The following is a 20,759-nucleotide window of genomic DNA, read 5'->3' as shown; positions in this document are numbered from 1 at the left end:
ATAGCATTTCACCCTGTATAAATGGAGATTATGAACTTTGGACTTCATCCCCCATAAGTCATTAGTTTTCCCAAATTCTCTTTAATCTCTCCTGCATCTCCACATTTGTGTGGTCACATTATTGTTTTCTATTTGGCTATAACTCCACCCTCTTTTTTTTTTTTTTGTTCCTGGGAGCAGGCTGGTTAGTAACCTTTTAGTTAGGTCTCTGTTCATTCATTATTAATAAAGTATTCATAAATATAATACTCAACATTTTGCAAATTAATATTAAACTTCACAACCCACAGTAAAACTCCTTTTAAAATTAGAGTCTATCTTCTCAAACCCTGCTCCTGCTTTATCCACTAAGTTTACGTGATATTCTTTAATATGCTGTGTCTCAAGGAATAGGGAAGCCTGAGGAGAGGGAGAGCTAGATGGAGAGAGCTGGTCAAAGGAGGAGTTAGAATACACACATTTACCAACTTAGTTCACAGTCTAATATCAACAGGTGTCATGGTACCTCCAAATAATTACAATAGTAATATCAAAGATCACAGACCACCATAACAGATATAAGAATGAAAAAGTTCGAAATGTTATAAGAATTACCAAAAAGTGACACAGAGAAACAATGAAATGGACACGTGCTGTTTGTGCCTGTAGGACTTCCATGACACAAACCTTCAATCTGCAAAAAATGAAATATCTCTGAAGCACAATAAAGCAAAGCACAATAAGTCGCGGTATGCCAGTAATCCACATAAAGAAAAAGCTTTGTGGAGAAGGGAGAGTCCTCAATAATTTCAAGAGTATAAAGGGGTCCTGGGACTAAAAGTTGAGGACCCTCAAGATCTTTTCAGCTCTAAATTTATGATCCAGTGACTGTCTCTCACCAGAAAGTATAACCCAGGCTACCCAGAGTGAAATTAGAATTTAAAAGGGTCAAGAAATGAGAGATACAAACCAAAAAGAAAAGAACTTATTGGAGAGGAATAGGGAGAAGAAGGTGACTGAGTAAAGTCAATTTTTTAAAATGTTATCCTTCCTTGATATCAAGTCATCATAGCAATGTAGAATTTGGTAATAAGCTAGCTTAATTAGACGTATCAAAGAAACCTCACGGAATACTTTTTTCCAGAGTGACAAAACTACTTTTCAGCTCTCACGGGGGGCCTCTGTGGTACTCACAAATGTTATTATTTTGTCTTTCAGTTGTCAGCTAGTTATAATTTCAAAAGAAAACTTGAAACCAAACTGATGAAGCTAAAGGAACATTTACTAATTGAAACCTTGGGGGCAGAAAATTTCCAATAATATACAGTGTTCAAGAAATAATAGGGTAAGATATTTCTTTGTTAAATCAGCTGCCAATTAGAGTTAAAAATTAATTACATAGTTGCATAGTTAAGAACCTCGTCCCAAAGGAATTTTCATGGTTATATAGCAGGACTATAATGCTTGAGGAGATGGGAGGTGATGTGAGTGGGGAATGAGGAAATTATCTTTTGAGTCTATAAACATTGAGACCTCAAAAATATTATAATAGAAGCCAGGCAGTAAGAATTAATTAGCCATCCATAAATCCTGAACTCCTCATGTCATAGGACATCCAATGCCATCAAATACGATAAAGTGAAGTAATTTCATAAAAGGAAATTCATAACCAGCTGGGGAGATGTAAGTTCACCTAAGGTGTTTGTCAAGATACTGAAATATTCCCCACATAAAGGTCAAGCAAAAGAAGGATTTCTTATTGATGACATGGTTCGTCAAATGCTCTTATTCTCAGACAACATTGTATTAATTTCCCCAGAATATTATAAATCATTCTTAGTGAAATCCACAGAAATTGGAAAGAGTAGAAAAAGAAAGTGGATGAAAAACATACTGGGCTTTCAACAAACATCAAATGTGAAAGTACTATGCTAGCAGCTGAGACTACAAAGGCAAAATCAAAATGGCCCCTGCTTTCCAAGAACTTATATTCTTCTTTGGGATAATGATATGTATCTGAACAGACAGCATTTTGAATTAGTCTATCGGTATGTATTACTTGGACAGGTGCTACAGATGGACAATTAACTGGTTCCAAAACTGAGTAAGACAAAGATGGATCACATTCTGGGAACTGGGCAGCTTCCACAAAAGCCAGTCTTTAATACCAATAGTCTCCTGATGATGTTATATGGTCCTGAATCAAGGAAGCCCACAAGCAATAAATAAAATGTATTAATTTAATTTAAAATTTAAAAAAAATGAAATATGGACAAGGGTAGCTAAGTGGCTCTGTGGCTAGAGAGCCAGACCTGGAGGTGGGAAATGTTGGGTTTAAATTTGGCCTAAGACACTTCCAAGCTGTGTGACCCAGGCCAAGTCGCTTAACCCCAATTGCCTTGCCCGTACCATTCTTCTGTCTTGGAACTGATGCTCTGTATCGATTTTAAGACAGAAGATAAGGGGTTTTAGAGTAAAAATTTTAAAAATGAAAATGCAAAGGACAATGAAAAGACATGTGATAGATATAAACAGTTTGCAATTTGTACACCAACAGATGTAACCTGAACATGAAAAGCAGCAGAAAAGACAGCAAAATGTTTATGTGCAGATAGTTCCTCTTTCAAAAGACATCAGCCAGGAACGAATTTGTGTTATCCCTCCCTGGAGGGTGAAGAGCGATAAGGACGGACCTTGGTCTTATTTCATGAGACTGCAGCTGTAAGGGAAGGGCATCTCCTCCAGAGACATAAAGCTCACCATAGAAAGCATCCCCATTACAAACTGAACAAAAGAGTGATTAGTTCTAGAAAGGTGAAGCATCTAAGTACCCACTATATCTAGCTAAGGAACAACTAACTGAGGCTCAGTGGAAGAAGCCTGTATTGGTACCTGTTGACCTTCCACAACATCTAAGCAATCTAATTCTTATTCCATTTCCAAATGCTGATTAGATTTCCCATTCAGATATCAAAAAGGGGGAATTTCCAAACTGGCCCATCCCTACCTAGAGAGATTCCAATTGATTCCTGATTCACACATGGAGAAATATCAGAATTAAAAAAGGATGACTACAGAATCCAGGCATGACTTTTTAAGCAGTTCTGACTATCCCCAGACCTCTCCTTCGGAGAGCTAGATTCAGGTGGCAAAGAACCCAAAGCCACTACTATCTGAGACTTCACATCTGTACCAAAGTCATATGCTAAGTTACACTTGCCCCAGAATATGGTCACAGTTGCAACAACCATTAAACTGTAATTGCCAAGAAGATACCAAAAAGTCCTAGTGTGCCTCTTTTAAGAACAAGCACTCCACAAAGCCAGGGGGATCTTCCCCTTTGGAAGTATTTTTTTTTAATGATCAAAAAGTCATGATGCTAATGAACATTCACATTTTTTCAGATCCCTGGGACCAACAGAACAAATATCTCTGGAGGGCAGCTGGGTGGCTCTACAGATTGAGAGTCAGGCCCAGAGACGGGAGGTCCTAGGTCAAATCTGGCCTCAGACACTTCCTAGCTGGGTGACCCTGGGCAATTCACTTAACTCCCATTTCCTAGCCCTTACTGCTCTTCTGCCTTGGAACCAATGCACAGTATTAGTTCTAAAACAGAAAGTAAAGGTTTAAATAAAAAAAAAAAAGAATAAATATCTCAGTGCTTTCTATGCAGTGGGATTTTGCAGAAAACACTTCATCTCTGGGCTCATTGCCCACCTGTAAAATAAAGAGGTTAGACTAGATCAGTGATTCCCAAAGTGGACACTACCGCCCCTTGGTGGGTGCTGCAGCAATCCAGGGAAGCTGTGGTGGCCACAGGTGCACTTATCTTTCCTAATAAATGCTATTAAAATTTTAAAAAAATTAATTTCCTGGGGGCTAAGTAATATTTTTTCTGGAAAGGGGGTGGTAGGCCAAAAAAGTCTGGGAACCACTGGACTAGATGAATGCTTATAGACTTTCTAAGTTCCTTTTATCAATGAGAATATTAATTTAGTAGATTATCAAGGCCAATAAGGGACCAGGGGAATGGGGGGAGACCCATTGTGTCACAATATAGGAAGACCCAATTTTTTAAATGATAATTTTTTTGGTTACATGCAATATAGCAATAATATTACATGCCAATTCTAACCCCACCCTGAGAGGAGTAGAGAGGCAGGGGAAGGAATTTCATAAATATATATACAGTATTTGAAAGTAAAAGAAAAATAACTTCCTAAGAACTTAAAACACCAAAGTTGTTCTTTGGCAGCCCTGTAGAGCAGTATAGAATTTCTTGATGCACAATGTATCTTCAGATTTCACAGAGAAGGGTACTAGAAGGGTCTTTTCTTTGAGATTCTTAACTTACATTTAAATGTTAGTGCTAGCTTGAGCCCCCTGACCCAAATATCCTGTCTGACAGTTCTGCATGTCTGCACAAGCCCATTTTGTATTGTTTGGGATAATCAAGAAATGTGGCTTTTTATAATTTACCAGCACCAGACCTGATCATTAGACCACCCTATAAACTAAGATTATATCCTTCGCCAATACCTTATTAGCTACCTGCTCGTCAGCATCAGCAATTTTGCATGAAGGTAAAAGGAGACGATCATCAACACCCAATAATCAGTACCTTTCAGGTTAGGAGTTAAGATTCTCTGCCAATAAGGGCACAACCTGCTATTTGAGACTGGCTTATGTTAGAAGAGAGCCAGTGGCTCCAATATCTAAACAACTAGACCTAGCACTCTCTAATTCTATGTTTCGGGGAAACCGTGTCAAAGCACCCAAACTCCAGGCCCTGCTTCTTTTGGGGGGTCTCCTATTGCCTCTAGAATAAAATACAAATACCTAGGCTTGACATCAACTGGTATCTGGCTCCAAACTACCCTTGCTGGTTTACTTCACCTAACTTGTCTTTCATGTACTCTTTTAGGGTTAACGAGGTGGCACGGTGGACAGAGCTCCAGGCCTGGAGTCAAGAGGAGCTAGCTTCAAATTTGGCCTCAGACACTACCTAGCTGTGTGACTGGCCAATTGTCTAGCCTTCACTTTTCTGTCTTAGAGTTGTTACTAGGATAGAAAGTAAGGGTTTAAAAAAAATAGATGTTGAAAAGAGAAAATAGATAATGTCCTTAAAATGCTTGAAATAGCTCATAACTGGGCTGGGTTGATATAAAAATGAAATATTAATAAAGATATTTTGTGGATAATAAACCATATTGTATGTACTTTCCAAGATTCTCCCAGTTCTAAGCTCAAGGTAAATATGAAGTATCCATAGTAATAGCTTATGTAAAACATGCAATACTATATATTTGCCAAGGCTCTCCCTTTATTTTCCCAAATCATCCACAATTCAAAATTGATAGCTCAGAACAAACAAAACCTGCTGAGGATGAGTATTAAGCTTGACTGCGAAGTACAAAGCATAAAGTTGAACTGTATACCCTAAAGGAACTTGTCAAATGAGAAACACATAACCAAAATAACAAAACATATACAGTAAGCCCCTGTTTACCTACAGAACTTGAGAGATGCAGCTCTCTAGCTAGCTGAAATTAAGTCCATTCAATACACATTTATTAAGTGCTCCTATGTGTAAGACATTCTATCTCCTGCCTTTAGACATTTCTCCTGGCTGTCCTCCATACCTGAGAGGCTCTCCCTCCTCACCTGCACCTCTTGATTTCCCTAGTTTCATTCAAGTCTCAAATAAAAACTCACCTTCTACAGGAAGCCTCTCCCAATCCCCCTAATACTAGAGCTTTCTCTTTGGGATTAACTCTAGTTCATCCTGTTTCTAGCCTCTCTATACATAGTTTGTCAGTAGTTTTCCCTATTAGACTGTGTCCTCCCTGAGGCCGCAGACTTATCATTTACCTTTCTTTGAATCCCCAGAACTTGGCAAAGTGCTTGGCACACAGTATGTGCTTCATAATACTTATTGATGCTAGGTTAGACATTGAAGTATACCATATACATAGATGCTAGATGATACATTATCATCGTTCAAAAAAACTCAGAAAATGATACACTTAATGCCTAAACTAAATTGACCTTTGTCCTTTATAATGCAGTAGGGCCAGCATTAAGTAACATTAATCAGTCCTATAGACACAGGAGATTCAAGAAATTGGATTCTTTGTTACTGCCTGGCACATAAGAACTTTGTAATAAATGCTTGTTGATTGATTAATGCTGCACTGACCCCACATGAGGAGCTCTTCACCCTTTCAGTGTCACAGTCTCTCTGGTGAGGCCACAATGCTCAGAATGTTTAAGATAAAAATAAAGTAACCACCTCACACCTATCAAATTGGCCAATAACAGTAAAGGAAAGTGGTAAATGTTGGAGAGGATATGGCAAAATTGGGACACTATTGCATTGTTGGTGGAGTTGAGGAACTGATCCAACCATTCCGGAGGGCAATTTGGAACTATACCCAAAGGACTATAAAACTGTACATACTCTTTGACCCAGTAATGCCACTACTGGTCTGTAACCCAAAGAGATAATAAAAAAGGGAAAAGAACCTACTTGCATAATACTATTTATAGCTGCTCTTTTTGTGGTGCAAAGAATTGGAAATTGAGCAGATTTCCATCAATTGGGGAAGAGCTGACCAAATGGTGGTACATATTGGTAGTAGAATACTATTGTGCCATAAAAAATGATAAGCAAGATGATTTCAGAAAAAGGTGGAAATATCTGTGGGAACTGATGCAGAGCAAAATAAGCAGAACTGGGAGAACAATGTACACAGTAATGGCAATAATGGACCATGATTATCTGTGAAAAATTGGCTACTCTCACCAATGCAATGATCTAAGACAATCTTGAAAGACTTCTTACAGGGAATGCTATCCACCCTCCAGAGACAAAACTGTTGGGGTCTTCTGCCACATCACTGTATTTACAGTTTTATTTGGGGGGTTTAGTTATGTATGAGTGTGCTCTTACAACAATGACCATGGACATATATGCCTTGCATGACAAAAAAAATTCTCCAAAAACAAAAATAAAAAATGTACAAAGTACAAAGGATTAAGAAGGGAATCAATTATATTGAATTAAAGATGTGATTTTTTTTTCCATCCAAATTCACAAACCCTCTGAAACCTATCTACCTACCCTGGTTAAGAACCCCTGGCCTAGGCTATATCCTAGAACTTACTCAGTTTAACTAAGTCCTTGATATTAGTTTGTCTGTTTATCTCTTTTTTTCTTCCTTATAAAATCAGAACCCAGAGCGGGTAAGAGAGGCAAGGTTGAAGATAAGGAGAAGTGAAGAAAACAAACCATTCCAATTCTTTATATTACAGATAAGTGGAAGTTTATGTTAGGGATACACTTCACATGAAGGCAACACATACTCATCTGGCTGAGTCTGCCATTTTATTAAGAGATGTGACATTGGTTGGCTTGAGGGCTGGGGTTGAAAAAGGGCTGTTTGATGTAAGAAAGAGCAACAAGGACCCATACAGATCAGTCAGAGTCTGAAATGGCCAGGATACAAGGCAACTGACGGATAGTACATAAGTGAGCTTGTCTAACATAGCAAGGTGGCACAACGGATAGAGCACTGAGGGTAGAATCAGGAAGCTTTATATTCCTGCATTCAAATCTGGTCTTAGACATTTTCTAGGCCCTAGGCATGCCACTTAACCCTATTTGACTCAGTTTTTTCTTCTGTCAAATGAGCTGGAGAAGGAAATGGCAAAGCACTACAGTATCTTTGCCAAGAAAACTCCAAATTGGATCATGAAGAGTTGGACATCACTGAAACAACTGAACAACAACAATATTCAGAGAACAGACAGGACAAGAAGAGATTCAAAGCAAAGCAGAATTAAGTGGACTTCTGATGGCAATACAGTCCAGTTAGGGTTTTAAGGAGGAATATAAAAATCCAAGGTCTAAAAGCAAAAGTGAGCACAAAAATGAAATTTCAAGGCAGCTTTCATAGGTTTTCAGCTTTTCAATGGGCTCACCACTCACAGGGTGGTCATGGAAATCACAGACATGCACACACCCAGAAAAAAGGCATCAAGAGTCATCATAAATCCTGATAAGAGACTATTTAATTTATAGGCATTCCAGAGCTCAAGCCTTTAATTTGCATCCTGATCATTAAACCTTAGCAGAGCAGCTTAGCTAAGGAGCATTCTTTAATGGAAAGTGCATGCCACCTGTCTAGAAAAGCATCCTTTCAGAGACACACTGGCCATTACCCTCACTGGTCTATGAATTAGCAGAGAAACTGCTCTTAGACTCGAAACTCCTAAAATTAGCCTGCACTATCTCTAGTTTTCTTTGTCTCCCAGGTAATTGTCAGTTACTAGCAATGGAGACATACATACATACACACAAATACACACATCCAGACACTGTAAATCTATAGTAATGAGCCATCCAACAAGCTACATATAAAACCTAATGACTTTTAGGAAATTACTTTTAGAAAGCTCTCACCTATATTTTCAGAAATTCCCTTTATAAAGGGAGAAGGGAAGGGACTAACTGTTTATACAGCACCTTCTATGTACCAGGCACTGGCCTAAATACGTTAAAAAAAATAAATATTCTCTCATTTGATCCTCACAATAACCCTGCAAGGAAGGTGCTATTATTATCTCCATTTTAAAGTTGAGGAAACAGGGACAGAGAGAAGTTTAAAATTTTTTTTTTGTCCAGGGGTCACATAGCTAGGAGTAAGTATCTGAGACCAAAACTGAACTCAGGTCTTCTTGACTCCAGGTCCAGTGCTCTATACTCTGCACCACCAAACTGTTTTACCTACAATGAAGTAGTATTAGAAACTCTATCCTTGGGGCAGCTAGGTAGTCCAGTAGATAGCCAGGCCTGGAGATGGGAGGTCCTAGGTTCAAATCTAGCCTCAGATACACCTAGATGCATGACCCTGGGCAAGTCTTAAACTGATGAGAGAGAGAGAGAGAGAGAGAGAGAGAGAGAGAGAGAGAGAGAGAGAGAGAGAGAGAGAGACAGGCAGACAGAAAGACGGAGGGAGGGAGGGGGAGGGAGGGAATTCTATCCTTTCATTTTCAAACATATTACATATGTATGTATGTATCATATATTATATTGTCTTCAAAAGAAAACATAGACCCATTTCAATGAAGAAAATGTTCACTGCCAGCCATAATACAATTGACATCTAAGGGCTTTTGATAACACTGGTACACTCTGCAAACACAAATCGCCCACTCCATTGTCCTCAAAACCCTTAAATGAGGACAGAAGATCTCATCAATGAAGTACACAGAGACCAAGAATATAATTTATGAAAGTACTCTACAAGATATCTTTTAACAGTATGTACCTACCTACATTGGCACATAGAGGCCAGCCTTAAAATCCAAGAGGTAAATTACATCATTAAAATATTCTCCTAAATTAGTCAAGTCAATGAGCATTTATTAAGCGACTGGGCACAGTTCTCAGAATACAAAAAAGACAAAAACTAGTCCTGCTCCCAAGCCCACAATCTAAAGGGTGAGACAACATGTAAACAACTACATACAAATAAGATATATAATTCTATCAATTGGAGATCCTAGCTGAGAGAAGGGACTAAGATTAAGACCTGGGAAAGAAAGGCTGGAAAGGCACAAAGAGGAAGGAGGATTTTGCAGAAAGTGGGATTTTAACTGAGACTTTAGAGGAATCAGGAAGCTGGAAGGTGGAAATGAGGAGGAAGAGAGAGCCAGGCAAAATGCTTAAAGTCAGGAGATAAAGGGCTAAGGGTTCAAGGAACAGCAAAGAGGGCAATATCACTGGATGATAGAGTATTTACAGGGGAGGTTAGGTATAAAAAGACAAGTAAAAGAAGAAAGGGAACATGTTGTAAATGGCTTTAAAAGCCAGAGGAGTTTATATTTGATCCTGGAGGAAATAGGGAGCTATGAGTGTTTACTGAATAGAAGAGGGGGTATGGTTTAACATGGTCAGATCTGTAAGCTAATCTGTAAAATAAAATAAAATAACAGACACAGAATATTTTATAAACCTTAAAATGAAGATGATAGAGAGCCAGACTTGGAAACAGAGACGGGAAGTCCTGGGTATAAATTTGGCCTCAGCTACATCCTAACTGTGTGACCCTGGGCAAGTCACTTAACCCAAATGCCTAGCCATAATTGCTCTTCTGCCTTGGATCTGATACTTATATCAATTCTAAAACAGAAGGTATGGGTTTAAAAAAAAAAACACCTTAAAGTGTTATATGAGTGTTGGGTTTTATTATTAGTTATTATTACCCAAAGCCATTCTCAGTCATTATGAGGGAGCTTAGAGTTTTAAACTCCATACATATATACACAAACACCAAAGAATCAACTCACAAACTATGCAAGGGGATCAGAAGCTGCAGAAGTGAATCTGTGTTTTCATGTGATGAAGGGAACAAAATCATCAGAGAATGTTAAAGCCCAAGTACAGCCAACATCCTTTAGGAAAGCACAGTGACCTGGTTTGTTGGTTGATTGGTTAGTTTGTTTGCAGAAGGACCAGAGAATGAATGAAAAGGAAAGGAGAGCCAAGACAAGGCTGAATTCTCTGACCTACATTGAAAGTAAAGTGAGCCATGGGCCAGAGCTTGGTTTCACCGATGCAGTTAGCCCAGAGGTGCCATTTAAAACTATCTATGTGACCAATTTTACATATTATATCTCTATTTAGCAAGTATAGAGGAAGAGAGAGAACCTCACCTCTCTCCCCTCCAAAAAAAAAATTCCACAGCAAAAAATATGAATTCCAGAGCAACAAAAATCAAAATGGCAGACATAGGCATCAGACAAGTATAATGTATCAAATAGCATTATTCTGTTTGCATCCAAGATCCAAAGAGGATGACGTCTATTCTCAAAGACCTTCTGGTGGGTCACTAATATGAGATTGTAGCACTGGGGCCAAATAGGCAGGGGAAATTTTCCTGTAAAGTTACCAGGAACAGCATTAGGAATATATGTCCCTACTCGCACAGCCCTTCAGTAACCTCGAAAAGTCTTGAAAACTTAGGAAGGCTGGCCAATGGCTTAAGAAGTCCAGTGAAGAACTCTCCATGCTTCTGTTAGTTCTTAAGAGTTATTGTCAGATGTGAGCACAGTAACACTTGGTTTTGCTTACATGGTTTTTCTACAAGAAGATATTTAATTGGGGAGGAGGGAGATTAATCAAGAGATGTCTAGTGCAAAAGCAAGAAAAAGTCAATAAAACTTCAGAAAATATTTTAAACAGGGAATGAAAATGTGATCCTGAAGACTTAAAGAGAAAAAATGTCTGATTCCTTTAAATTTGTGGTTAGTGATTTTTTGGATTTACTTATACCATGAAAACCAGTTTTGTTTTTTAAACCCTTACCTTCCATCTTAGAATCACTACTGTGAGTGGTAAGGGCTAGGTAATGAGGGTTAAGTGACTTGCCCAGGGTCACACAACTAGAAAGTGTCAGGGAAAGATTTGAACCCAGGACCTCCCTTCTCTGGGCCAGGTTCTCAATCCACCTAGCTGCCCTCCAGTTATTCTTAAAAAAAAAAAAAAAAAAAAAACAAAAAAAAAAAAACTTCTTCATGCTTATTCCACTTGGAGGGTTTTTAGAAGGGAGTCCACTGTAGGTCATGTGGTCAGGTGAGGTTCAAATCCAAGTGGTGGAAGAAAGGACATATGAAATTAAAGTCAAGATCATCTATAACCTTCAAAACTACCCTCTTCTCCAAAGAAAATCTCTAGTCAGAAGACTACCAAATCAGTCTATACTCCCGAGTTCAGGCCTTGGGCACTTGGCCAGATAATTTCTGGAGAGTATAAAAGGCATTTGGGCAGGAGGAGTTCACCAGGATATCCACCTCATAGTAATCATCTCTGTATCTGACTGTTATGGCAAAAGTAATCAAACCATTTCAAATCCCCCAACTAGCAGCTCTCCACTGAATTCTTTATTCTTACAAGTTTTATCAAGGTTCCCAGCTTTTATGACCTCCAAACCTTATAAATTCTCTTTAAATTTAAGCCTTTGAGCAGGACTGTTCCTTCACTGTTTTTGGTTTGGTTTTCTGGAACTTTTCTTTAAAAAAAAAAAAAAAAAAAAAAAAACTCAGAGCTGATAATTCATCGCTTCTCCCTGTCATCCACATTTCAGCAGGCTGAGAAACCCAATCAGTATAAAAAGACACAAGTTCCCAATGCCAGTAATACATGACTAAATGTTGTAAGAAATGCCAAATATTTCACAAGATGTAAGGAGGGAAAAGTCAGCAGAGGAAGAAGGGTAGAACATTTCACAGCTGTACCTGCCTAGGAACAGGGAAATGAAGGGCACTCAAGATTAGTAGCAGGAAAGAATGATCCACCAACCAATGGAAGTACCAACTGCTTCCCAAGGCTCAAAGTCCTCAGATTTTAGAAGTAGGTACTATTTTTCTTGCTCTACATTTAGAGAAACTTTTCAATTTAAAAAAGTATTTCTCCATATATTTATCTCATCAAATCATCCTAAGAATGCTGTGAAAGTCATGTTGCCTCGCATGCCATCATCATGGAACCAAGATGGCACCCCTGAGATCATTTGATAGGTGCTTAATGTTTTTCATTGCATTAATTAAAATGTTATCATCCCCATCTTATAGATGAGGAAACTGAAGTTTAAGTTAAGTGATTTCCTGAATATTACATGGCAATAAAATGGTTGAGCTGGAAATCAAATACAAATCATCTTATGATTCCTAGACCAGTGAATGTTTGGACCACAGGATTATAAAAAAGAATGAATAAATAAAAAAAGTAACAAGTGTATTAAATTAACAAATTAAATATAAATAGTAAAATTAAATTAAATTTAAAATAAATTAGATTTATTTTTTAATTTATTAAAAACTTACTATGTGTTTAATAGCACTATTCTAAGGACCCAAAAATTCATCTTATTCCAGACTCCTAATTTTACATCCCAGGAACATGAGGATCAGAAATGTTTGTCCCAAGATTCCACATATAACTTGTACCATCTTACAAAAAGGGAGAAGACGTAGCTGGTTTAAATTTATAGATAACCAAGTATAAACAATCCCCATATCTATTTCTATACGGATATAATAATATAACAATAAATTAATATAGTTATTATATATTAATTATTTAATAATAAAAACCAAATAAATAATTTGGCATTAGCCACTGATCAGTACAAATCCTTTCTATTCTAGCTAAGAAAACTAGACACAATGAAACCTTGCTATTGGCTATAGAGTGGAATTCCCTGTCAGTTGTAGCCATTGTAGACCTCCTTTCTACCCATCTCAGAGAATTTAGCCAAGTCCCATAAGAGAGAATCCTACTTCCCATTACCCAATACTAGGATGAGATTCCTAGATACATTTCAGCGTAAGAGAGTACTATATATATAACTATATATATCAAAGAGTAGGTGCCACAACTACATTCTTAGAACAGAGCTTCCTAACCTCATATCTGTTAATATGTTTTTAAAATATTTGATAATTATATTTCAAAAAGTTTAGATTCATTTGCAATCCCAAGTATTTAATATAAGGTATTTAAAAACATTATTCTCAGAAGGGCTTCACCAGACTGTAACAGGGGTCCATGACACACAAAAAATGTTAGGAACCTCTGTTTTAGAAAAAGAGGAAAACAGCAAAGAAAATAGAAATGGTCTGGGTTTAGTGGTTTACTGTTTTCTTGTATAAGGACGACTGCTAAGCTTTCCCATGCTTGTGACTTCTCCAACTTCCAAGTCATGGCCCCAAAGATAAATATGCCCATATATCTTATCTGGCCCAAAGCAGTTTTTACCATACCTCCCATAGCCAACCACAACCTCTCAGCTCACCAGGAAACAGAAAAGAAAAAATGATCCCCTAGTTTAGCATTTAAACCAACAACTATCACAATAAATGCCTTCTTTAACCTCTGAGGTTCTAGGGGGGAAAAAAGAGAGAGAGACAATATGTATGTCCCCTTCAAACACATCATCCAAAAAACCATTATCTTGGTTACTTCTGTGAAAAGTTCTTTTTTTTCTTAAGGGCCTTCTAATTAAGAGAACCCAAGTTCAGAACTTCAGCAATTGGGATGGGGAACTTGAGGGGATAGCTATTCCCTTCTCTAACTCCTTTCCCTCCCTGCTTCCACGCCCCATGGCGTGGTATCTGATAGATTCCCAGTAGCTGGCCCTACTCCATGCTGTGCAAAGCTTATCGTCTTCATTTTTGCCAGAGGGTCAAGGGAATAGCTCATTATTTGTGTATTGTTTATCACTCACAATCTGTTTTCATTATGTTCAAGCACCCAGAGGCTTGAGCAACATAACTTTATAAATTGGAAAACTTTCTTTTCTTTTTTTTTCCTCTAAAAAGACAAATTTAGATTGTGTCATCATTTAACCATACTCCCTGGCTATAAGGTTCCTTTCTCTCTAGCTCTCCTTATCTCCATTCCAAATCCTCCTTTTCAAATGCCATGGCTTTAAATCTCCTGACTGCAAAGAAAAACTGATTATATACAGTATGTGTTTTCTTTTGCATCCAAACAGTAGTCTGAGTCACAAATGTGCTGCTGACACCAGTTAAAACTATTGGATCAACCTCAAGTTAGACAAAGACCCAGTGATTATAGAACACTACCTTTCTGACAAGATAAGCAGGACTGAACAATGGATAAAGCATATGGAGGCAGGGCCAGGGCCTAAACAGAGACAGGGGAAAAGTGGTCTCTCAACCACAGGATATACCATATCTAAGGAGTGAGAGTACAGACACTTACCTGATTCCAACTGGTTTCCTTCACCTATCCCTCAACACCTTCTCTGGTTCAGCCCATTTCTGCTACCACTTGATTTGGACAAAGCAAGCCAAAAAAAAAAAAAAAAAAAAAAATCTGGGGCAACCTATAAAACATTCAATCCTGAAAAATGTTCCAGTCTGATTAATCTGTTCTAATCAACCCAGGGGGAAAAAAAAGCAGCTACATCAAAGCTGACTAAGGAAGTAGACTGAAGATGGTGAAGAGGTAGAAGCTGAGGATAAAGGATGGTTTCTGCCCCAACAGTCAAGTGCCTCCTCACTAATCTGATCCAAAAAGAGAAAGAAAAAAAGACAGAGAGACAGAGACAGAGATAGAGACTCAGAGAGAGAGAGAGACAGACAGACAGACAGATAGACAGAGACAGAGACAGACAGACAGAGAGAGAGAGACAGAGACAGAGACTCAGAGAAGGAGAGACTCAAAGAGAGACAGAGACAGAGAGAGACAGAGACTGAGAGAGACCAAGAATCCACTACATTTCTTAAAGTGAAACTTCCAATGTCTATTTGCTACTTGATGTTACATCCAAGCTATTTATAACATACCTATCAACAGTGGTACACACATACTATCTAGCATAGTTTTGGTTACCCATGTAGAAAGTTAATGCAACAATATCCCTTGCCATCAGTGGGATACATTTCCTCGAAATTTTTCCCGAAGCTACTCCTAAATGAGGTCCTGTGTGCTAAATAATACAAGGGTATCTACTTGTAAGTAAAAAATTTTTCAATAGTAAATGAATCATGCAAACATGACAGAAATGCTTCCAACAAGTGCATAAAAACCAGTATCAGGTTCAAGTAATCATAGTCCTACCAAATTAAATAGATTAGTGAACACATAAGGAGATGAACTGATTAATTAATTAACCCCCTTCCCAACTTCTCTAACTAAATAGAGAAAGCAGGCGTGATCTGCTGCCTGAAACGAAGGACAAGAACACCAGGTTTAACAAAGTTAAGAACTGGTTGTGTTACTTTGGGGAAGTCATATCTGCTCCGTATTCCTGTTAATTCCACCAGCTAGCAGTTTTTACTTACCTCACAAGGATGCTGAGCCAATTAATAAGATCCCTATAAGCTATTCCTTTGAGATATTGGGTGAAAACTTAAGTACAGCTCATTTTTCAGGAACTATGGTCCTCACTCTCTGGACTAAACAATGGCACTACCCAGAGACAGCTGCATTTCAACATAAAGTTTTAACAAGTCCCCTTCCTCCCGTTCTCTTTCCCTTTCTCCTACCCCATCCACTGTCAATAACATAAAAGAGCTGGGAGTCTAACCATGATCAAATTTTTTAAAACATCTAAGATGCATATAGGAAAAGCATCCTTTAAATATAAATCATCAGTTTTTTGGAATAGAGCGAAGTGAGGAGAAAATTCCATATAAATGTAAATGAAATGTAATTTTAAATGAGTCACACAGAAGTTGATTTGGCACACACATAAGTACAGAAAAAAAAAAACCAACCCCCCCCCAAAAAAAAACCCAGCAGTCAAAATATTGACAACCCTATGTGTTCTGGAGAACTATCTGGGATGGCTTTCGGCACCTTTATTTTAATCTGCAATCCAAGTTCAGCTTAGCTTCCTAACTTCTGCTAAAGGGGGTATAACTGTTTTGTGATAAGTTACTTAACAGGCAGGGCACACAGTGACAAGCTCTGGCTGGATAGCTGAGGCAGCAGAAATACAAGTCAGTCTGTATGTTAGACAATTCCAAAAAGAAAAACAACTGAAGTCCTGTTTTCCCAGGATGGAAAACCTCATGATGTAAAGAAATTGACAAAATTTGGATTTGTACTCTTATACAATCAATAGAGAAAATACAGATTCGTTTACACAAAGAATATCTATATGCAATTATTCAAATCCTGCTCTAACTTTATTCCAGGGTTTTACAGTGACCATCTTTATGCACATTACATGAGGGCTGGAAGAAAAAAAATTTTAATAGACTTAATTATGCAAGTGAATATGGGAGGGATTTCCCGGTACCATAACTCCACTGAAACAATTCAGAAATAACTAGTTCTATACAAATTTTCTACTACATCAGGAAATTCACTACAGCAGGGGATTCTATTCACCCCACCAGAAACAGCCTTAGTTCTTTTACTTTTTATATCAGAGTCCAGCACATGAAGTTAATGAGTCTTTTACTGCAATTTCAGAAGCTATTTCATTTACACACCTCTTCCTCTACAGACAATCACTAAACCATTCTAAGGGCTGGGATTAAATTTTATGGTTCGTTGACAGAAAGAATAGAATCCCAAATCACCAACCCATGTATAATTGTTAATTTCCCCCCACTTGTTTCTACATGGTCTCTCCACTTTCATACTGCCACCAGCCCAAAACAAACCTCCTGAATTTTTCATTTGGGGCTATACTTCTGAAGTCAACAGGAAAGAGGTCTCGAACCCTAACTTGGCTGAATCTACCAGTATGTACAATTCCAGAAGATTAGCTATTTGGAAGAATCACAATATCATGAGAAAGCATCACATCAATTAATAAAACTGACAAATCAATGAAAGAGAACATGATCGGTTTCTCTACATGATACTTGGGACTTGACCAGCTTCTCTCTTTTCTGAAACCTTCAGATCCTTTAGTCCTTTCCATATGCATAACAACACTTCCTAACCTGCTCAGGAACAAGATTCCTATTAAATTGTCAATCCCTTAAAGGCAGGGATTCATCTCTCCCCCACTTACTTGTATTTGTGTCTCTCCCACTCCCTGACCTAGCACCCTACAGCACCTAGGCAGGTACAGTACCTATTGAAGGAGCAATCATTCAACAAATCTCAGCTTATTATCTTATGGTACAATGGATTGCTGGCCACTTAGAGATTGCTCGCTGCATTTCTTCACAGTGTCTAGCTTAAGGGTTCACAAGTTAAAACAAGAGATATCAATAAAAATTTTAATTTAAAAAAGAGTTCAGAGGATTATAGATTTGGATTTGGAAAGGAGCTTAAGGATTCAACCATTTAAATCCAATCCCTTCATTTTTATAAATCAAATGAGAACTAAATGGCTTGCCCAAGATCCAAATTCATTTCAGCAAACATTAATTAAACACCTATGATGTGCAAAGAATTGAGGATACATATGTTTAAAAATACATTCCCTGGATTCTGGGCATGTTCCCAAATACTGACAGCTAGAAGGCTGTGGATAGAGTCCGGGGCCATGTGTCAGGAAGACAAGAGTTCAAATCCATCCTCAGACACCTATTAGCTTTGTCACTTAACCTGCCTGTGCCTTGGTTTCCCTAACTATAAAATGAGTATAACAATAACAGTTACCTCCCACCATTGTTGTGAGGATTAAATGAGATCATATCTGTAAAGTGCTTAGCATAGTAACCCACACATAGTAGGTGCTTAAAAATGCTTGCCTCCTTCCTTCCAAATAAATATTAAACAATTATTAAATGCATAAAGTTCAAACAAAATCTGCTTGAAAAACTACAGGAAAGAGGGATCACTTTTAGCTAGTGGAAGAGATTAGGGAAAACATCCAATTTGAAACTTTTCATTAAAATATGGAATCACTTCTCTAGGCATAATATTTATGTTGTCTTCCCCTATAAGAATGTGAGTTCCTTAAAAGCAAGGACTATCTTGCTATACTATCTGTATTCTCAGTGCTTTGTTGTAGGTACTCTAAATGGCTTAATTACATAATTTTTCATTCATCCACTCATGCATTGTTATTGTTTTTAAAGAAACATTGGAGTATAGAAAGATGGAAATTCAATAGTAAAGCATGTTAATGGGTCTGAAGAAAGTGGAAATGTTCATTTCAGGCCCTCTAGATGGGGCAAACTGATTAAAGTTGCCAAGTGCCCAACAGATAGCCTAGATTCCTCTGATAACCCATGTATCTAACAGAGAATGAATGAATGAAGCAACCATACCTAAATAGCTACACATTTCAGAGGTCAGAGTAAAGGAGGAAGTTCAGTGCCAAAACTTGTCAGTTTCTAATTAGCCCTGTTTGGTTTACAAGAGGACGTGACACTCTTGCTACAACTAATCACACGTAGGGCCACTAAATGTATCAGATAGCTTTAACTCAGAATTTAACTCAGTCTGGTCTGACACTGAATGTCAGCATAATGATGGGGTCTTTGCTTTTGGAAAGGCCGGCACCATTTTAAAAAGCTGGAAAACATTAGAAAAATATATAAAACCACAAAATCTATGCCAGTATACAACAATGCATGCTACAGTAGTTCTTTCCTTTTGCTTCATCGCATTTTGCTTCAGGAGAGCACTGAATTTGTTCACACTGAAGGTTGCATTTCAATACAGATATGGATAAAGAAAACTGGGAATCTTGTGCACGATAAAATAATGTGTGTCTAGTTTAGTGTATATGGTCTCTACATACCAATCGCTTAGTCATTTGCCTCTTAAAAAAAGAAAAGAAAAGAAAAGAAAAAAGGAAAAGCAAACATCGGTACAACATGAGGAAGATACCCTGAAAAATTAACGCGCACGAGGGAACATGTTTCACTTAGCCATGGGATGAAGCAAAAGGAAATAGCTCAACCAGTTGTTAAATTGAGAAAGGAGAAAACGTAAACATGACTGGCTCCTAGGGGAAGGACATACACATGACAAGTTTCTACTCCAAGGGGAATTGGGTTTCAGAATAAGTGATGGTGACCCACTCCTCAAAAGAAACAGAAAAAAAAAAGTGTAGATTGCATTTGGCAAGAGAACTGGGGTTCTCCCCGAAGAGTGAAAGGAGGGGGGGGAAAAGAGAGAGACCGGGGAGGAAGGGGGAGGAGAAAAGGAGAGACTGCAACTAGTGTCATGCAGCTGAAAGGACCTCTGAGAAACAAGTTAAACTCTTGTTTCTACAAAATATATGGCATTTTAGAGGCAACAGACTCTCCCTTCCTCTTCTCCCGATGGCCTTTGGTCTTTTCCCGACTCTCCTCCCCAGAAACTTCCCAAAGCTGAGCTGAAGCTATAGCAGTTGGACAAGGGAATCCACTTGAATGAAAAGAGGACCAAGAAGAAAAGGGAGGGAGGGAGGGAGGGAGGGAGAAAGCAATCTGCCTTTTAAAGGCCCCTGGGGTCTGATGTGCCTCCACCTTGCAGTTTCTATATCTCAGCAGCTAATTACAGCAAAGGGGCCAATTCTTACTCTGGGCTCAGGGAGGACCCTACTGCGGAGTGAAGGGCAGGAAGGAGAAATAGGTTTTAAAACGATGAGAAGAAATTAAGTCTCCAATACTTTCTCTCCGGGAGAGGGGTCAAAGGAAAAATAAAATAAATTCAATTAAAAGGTTTCCTCCTTGATTTCCGCCTCGCAAACTGCACAGGGATTGGGGAGATTATAAGTCTAGCGTGGTACAGACAGACGGACAGACAGACAAGACTCTTCGGGTAAGTGGAAGAAAGACGAAATGAGGCAGGACAAACCTCGGGGCAAGTCAGGAAGAATCCCAAGCCCCCACCCCGGAGAAGCCTTGAAAGGGAGGGAAATCAAAGGAGTCCCATTTCAAGTCAATTTCACCGAGGAGAGAGGAATCAGTACCCAGAGCGCTAGTACCGGGGTACCCAGGGACTGGGGACCCAAAGCTCGGGGCTCGCTCTTAACCTACCTTCTTGCCGGTTCCGCCGCTACCTCCACCGCCGGCCAGTGCCGTGCTGCCCCCGGAGTACATGTAATAGGCAATGCCCAGCACCCAGAGGAAGGCGAAGCAAAGCAGCATCCGCGATCGCCGCCGCATTCTCCCGAGTCGGCGGGGCGCTCCGGCCGCCGGGGCTGCTCCGGGAGTCTTCCCTCCGGCCGGGGAGAAGGAGGAGAAGAAGGAGGAGGAAGGGAGAAGGGGAGGGGGCGGAGGGCGGCGGCAGCGGCTCCGGCGGCTCCTCCTCCGGCCGTGGCGGCGCTGGCGGCGGCGGCTCC

The 20,759-nt window shown here is 38.9% G+C and overlaps 1 protein-coding gene across 1 annotated transcript in view; it reads right to left on the bottom strand.

Moving 5' to 3' along the window:
• Positions 1 to 20,630, bottom strand: part of GALNT2 (polypeptide N-acetylgalactosaminyltransferase 2) — a 266,740-nt gene extending 246,110 nt beyond the window's left edge. Inside the window, exon 1 of the mRNA XM_044674552.1 lies at positions 20,455 to 20,630. Within this exon, the coding sequence (XP_044530487.1) occupies positions 20,455 to 20,583 (129 nt within the window). The 5' untranslated portion in view covers positions 20,584 to 20,630. The remainder of the gene's footprint in view (positions 1 to 20,454) is intronic.
• Between the last annotated feature and the right edge of the window lie 129 nt (positions 20,631 to 20,759).

The sequence above is a fragment of the Gracilinanus agilis genome, chromosome 4, assembly GCF_016433145.1.
Source record: "Gracilinanus agilis isolate LMUSP501 chromosome 4, AgileGrace, whole genome shotgun sequence".
Classification (NCBI taxonomy): Eukaryota; Metazoa; Chordata; class Mammalia; order Didelphimorphia; family Didelphidae; genus Gracilinanus; species Gracilinanus agilis.
The sequence above is the reverse complement of the archived record's forward strand: the minus strand, read 5'-3'. Positions and strand labels throughout refer to the sequence as shown.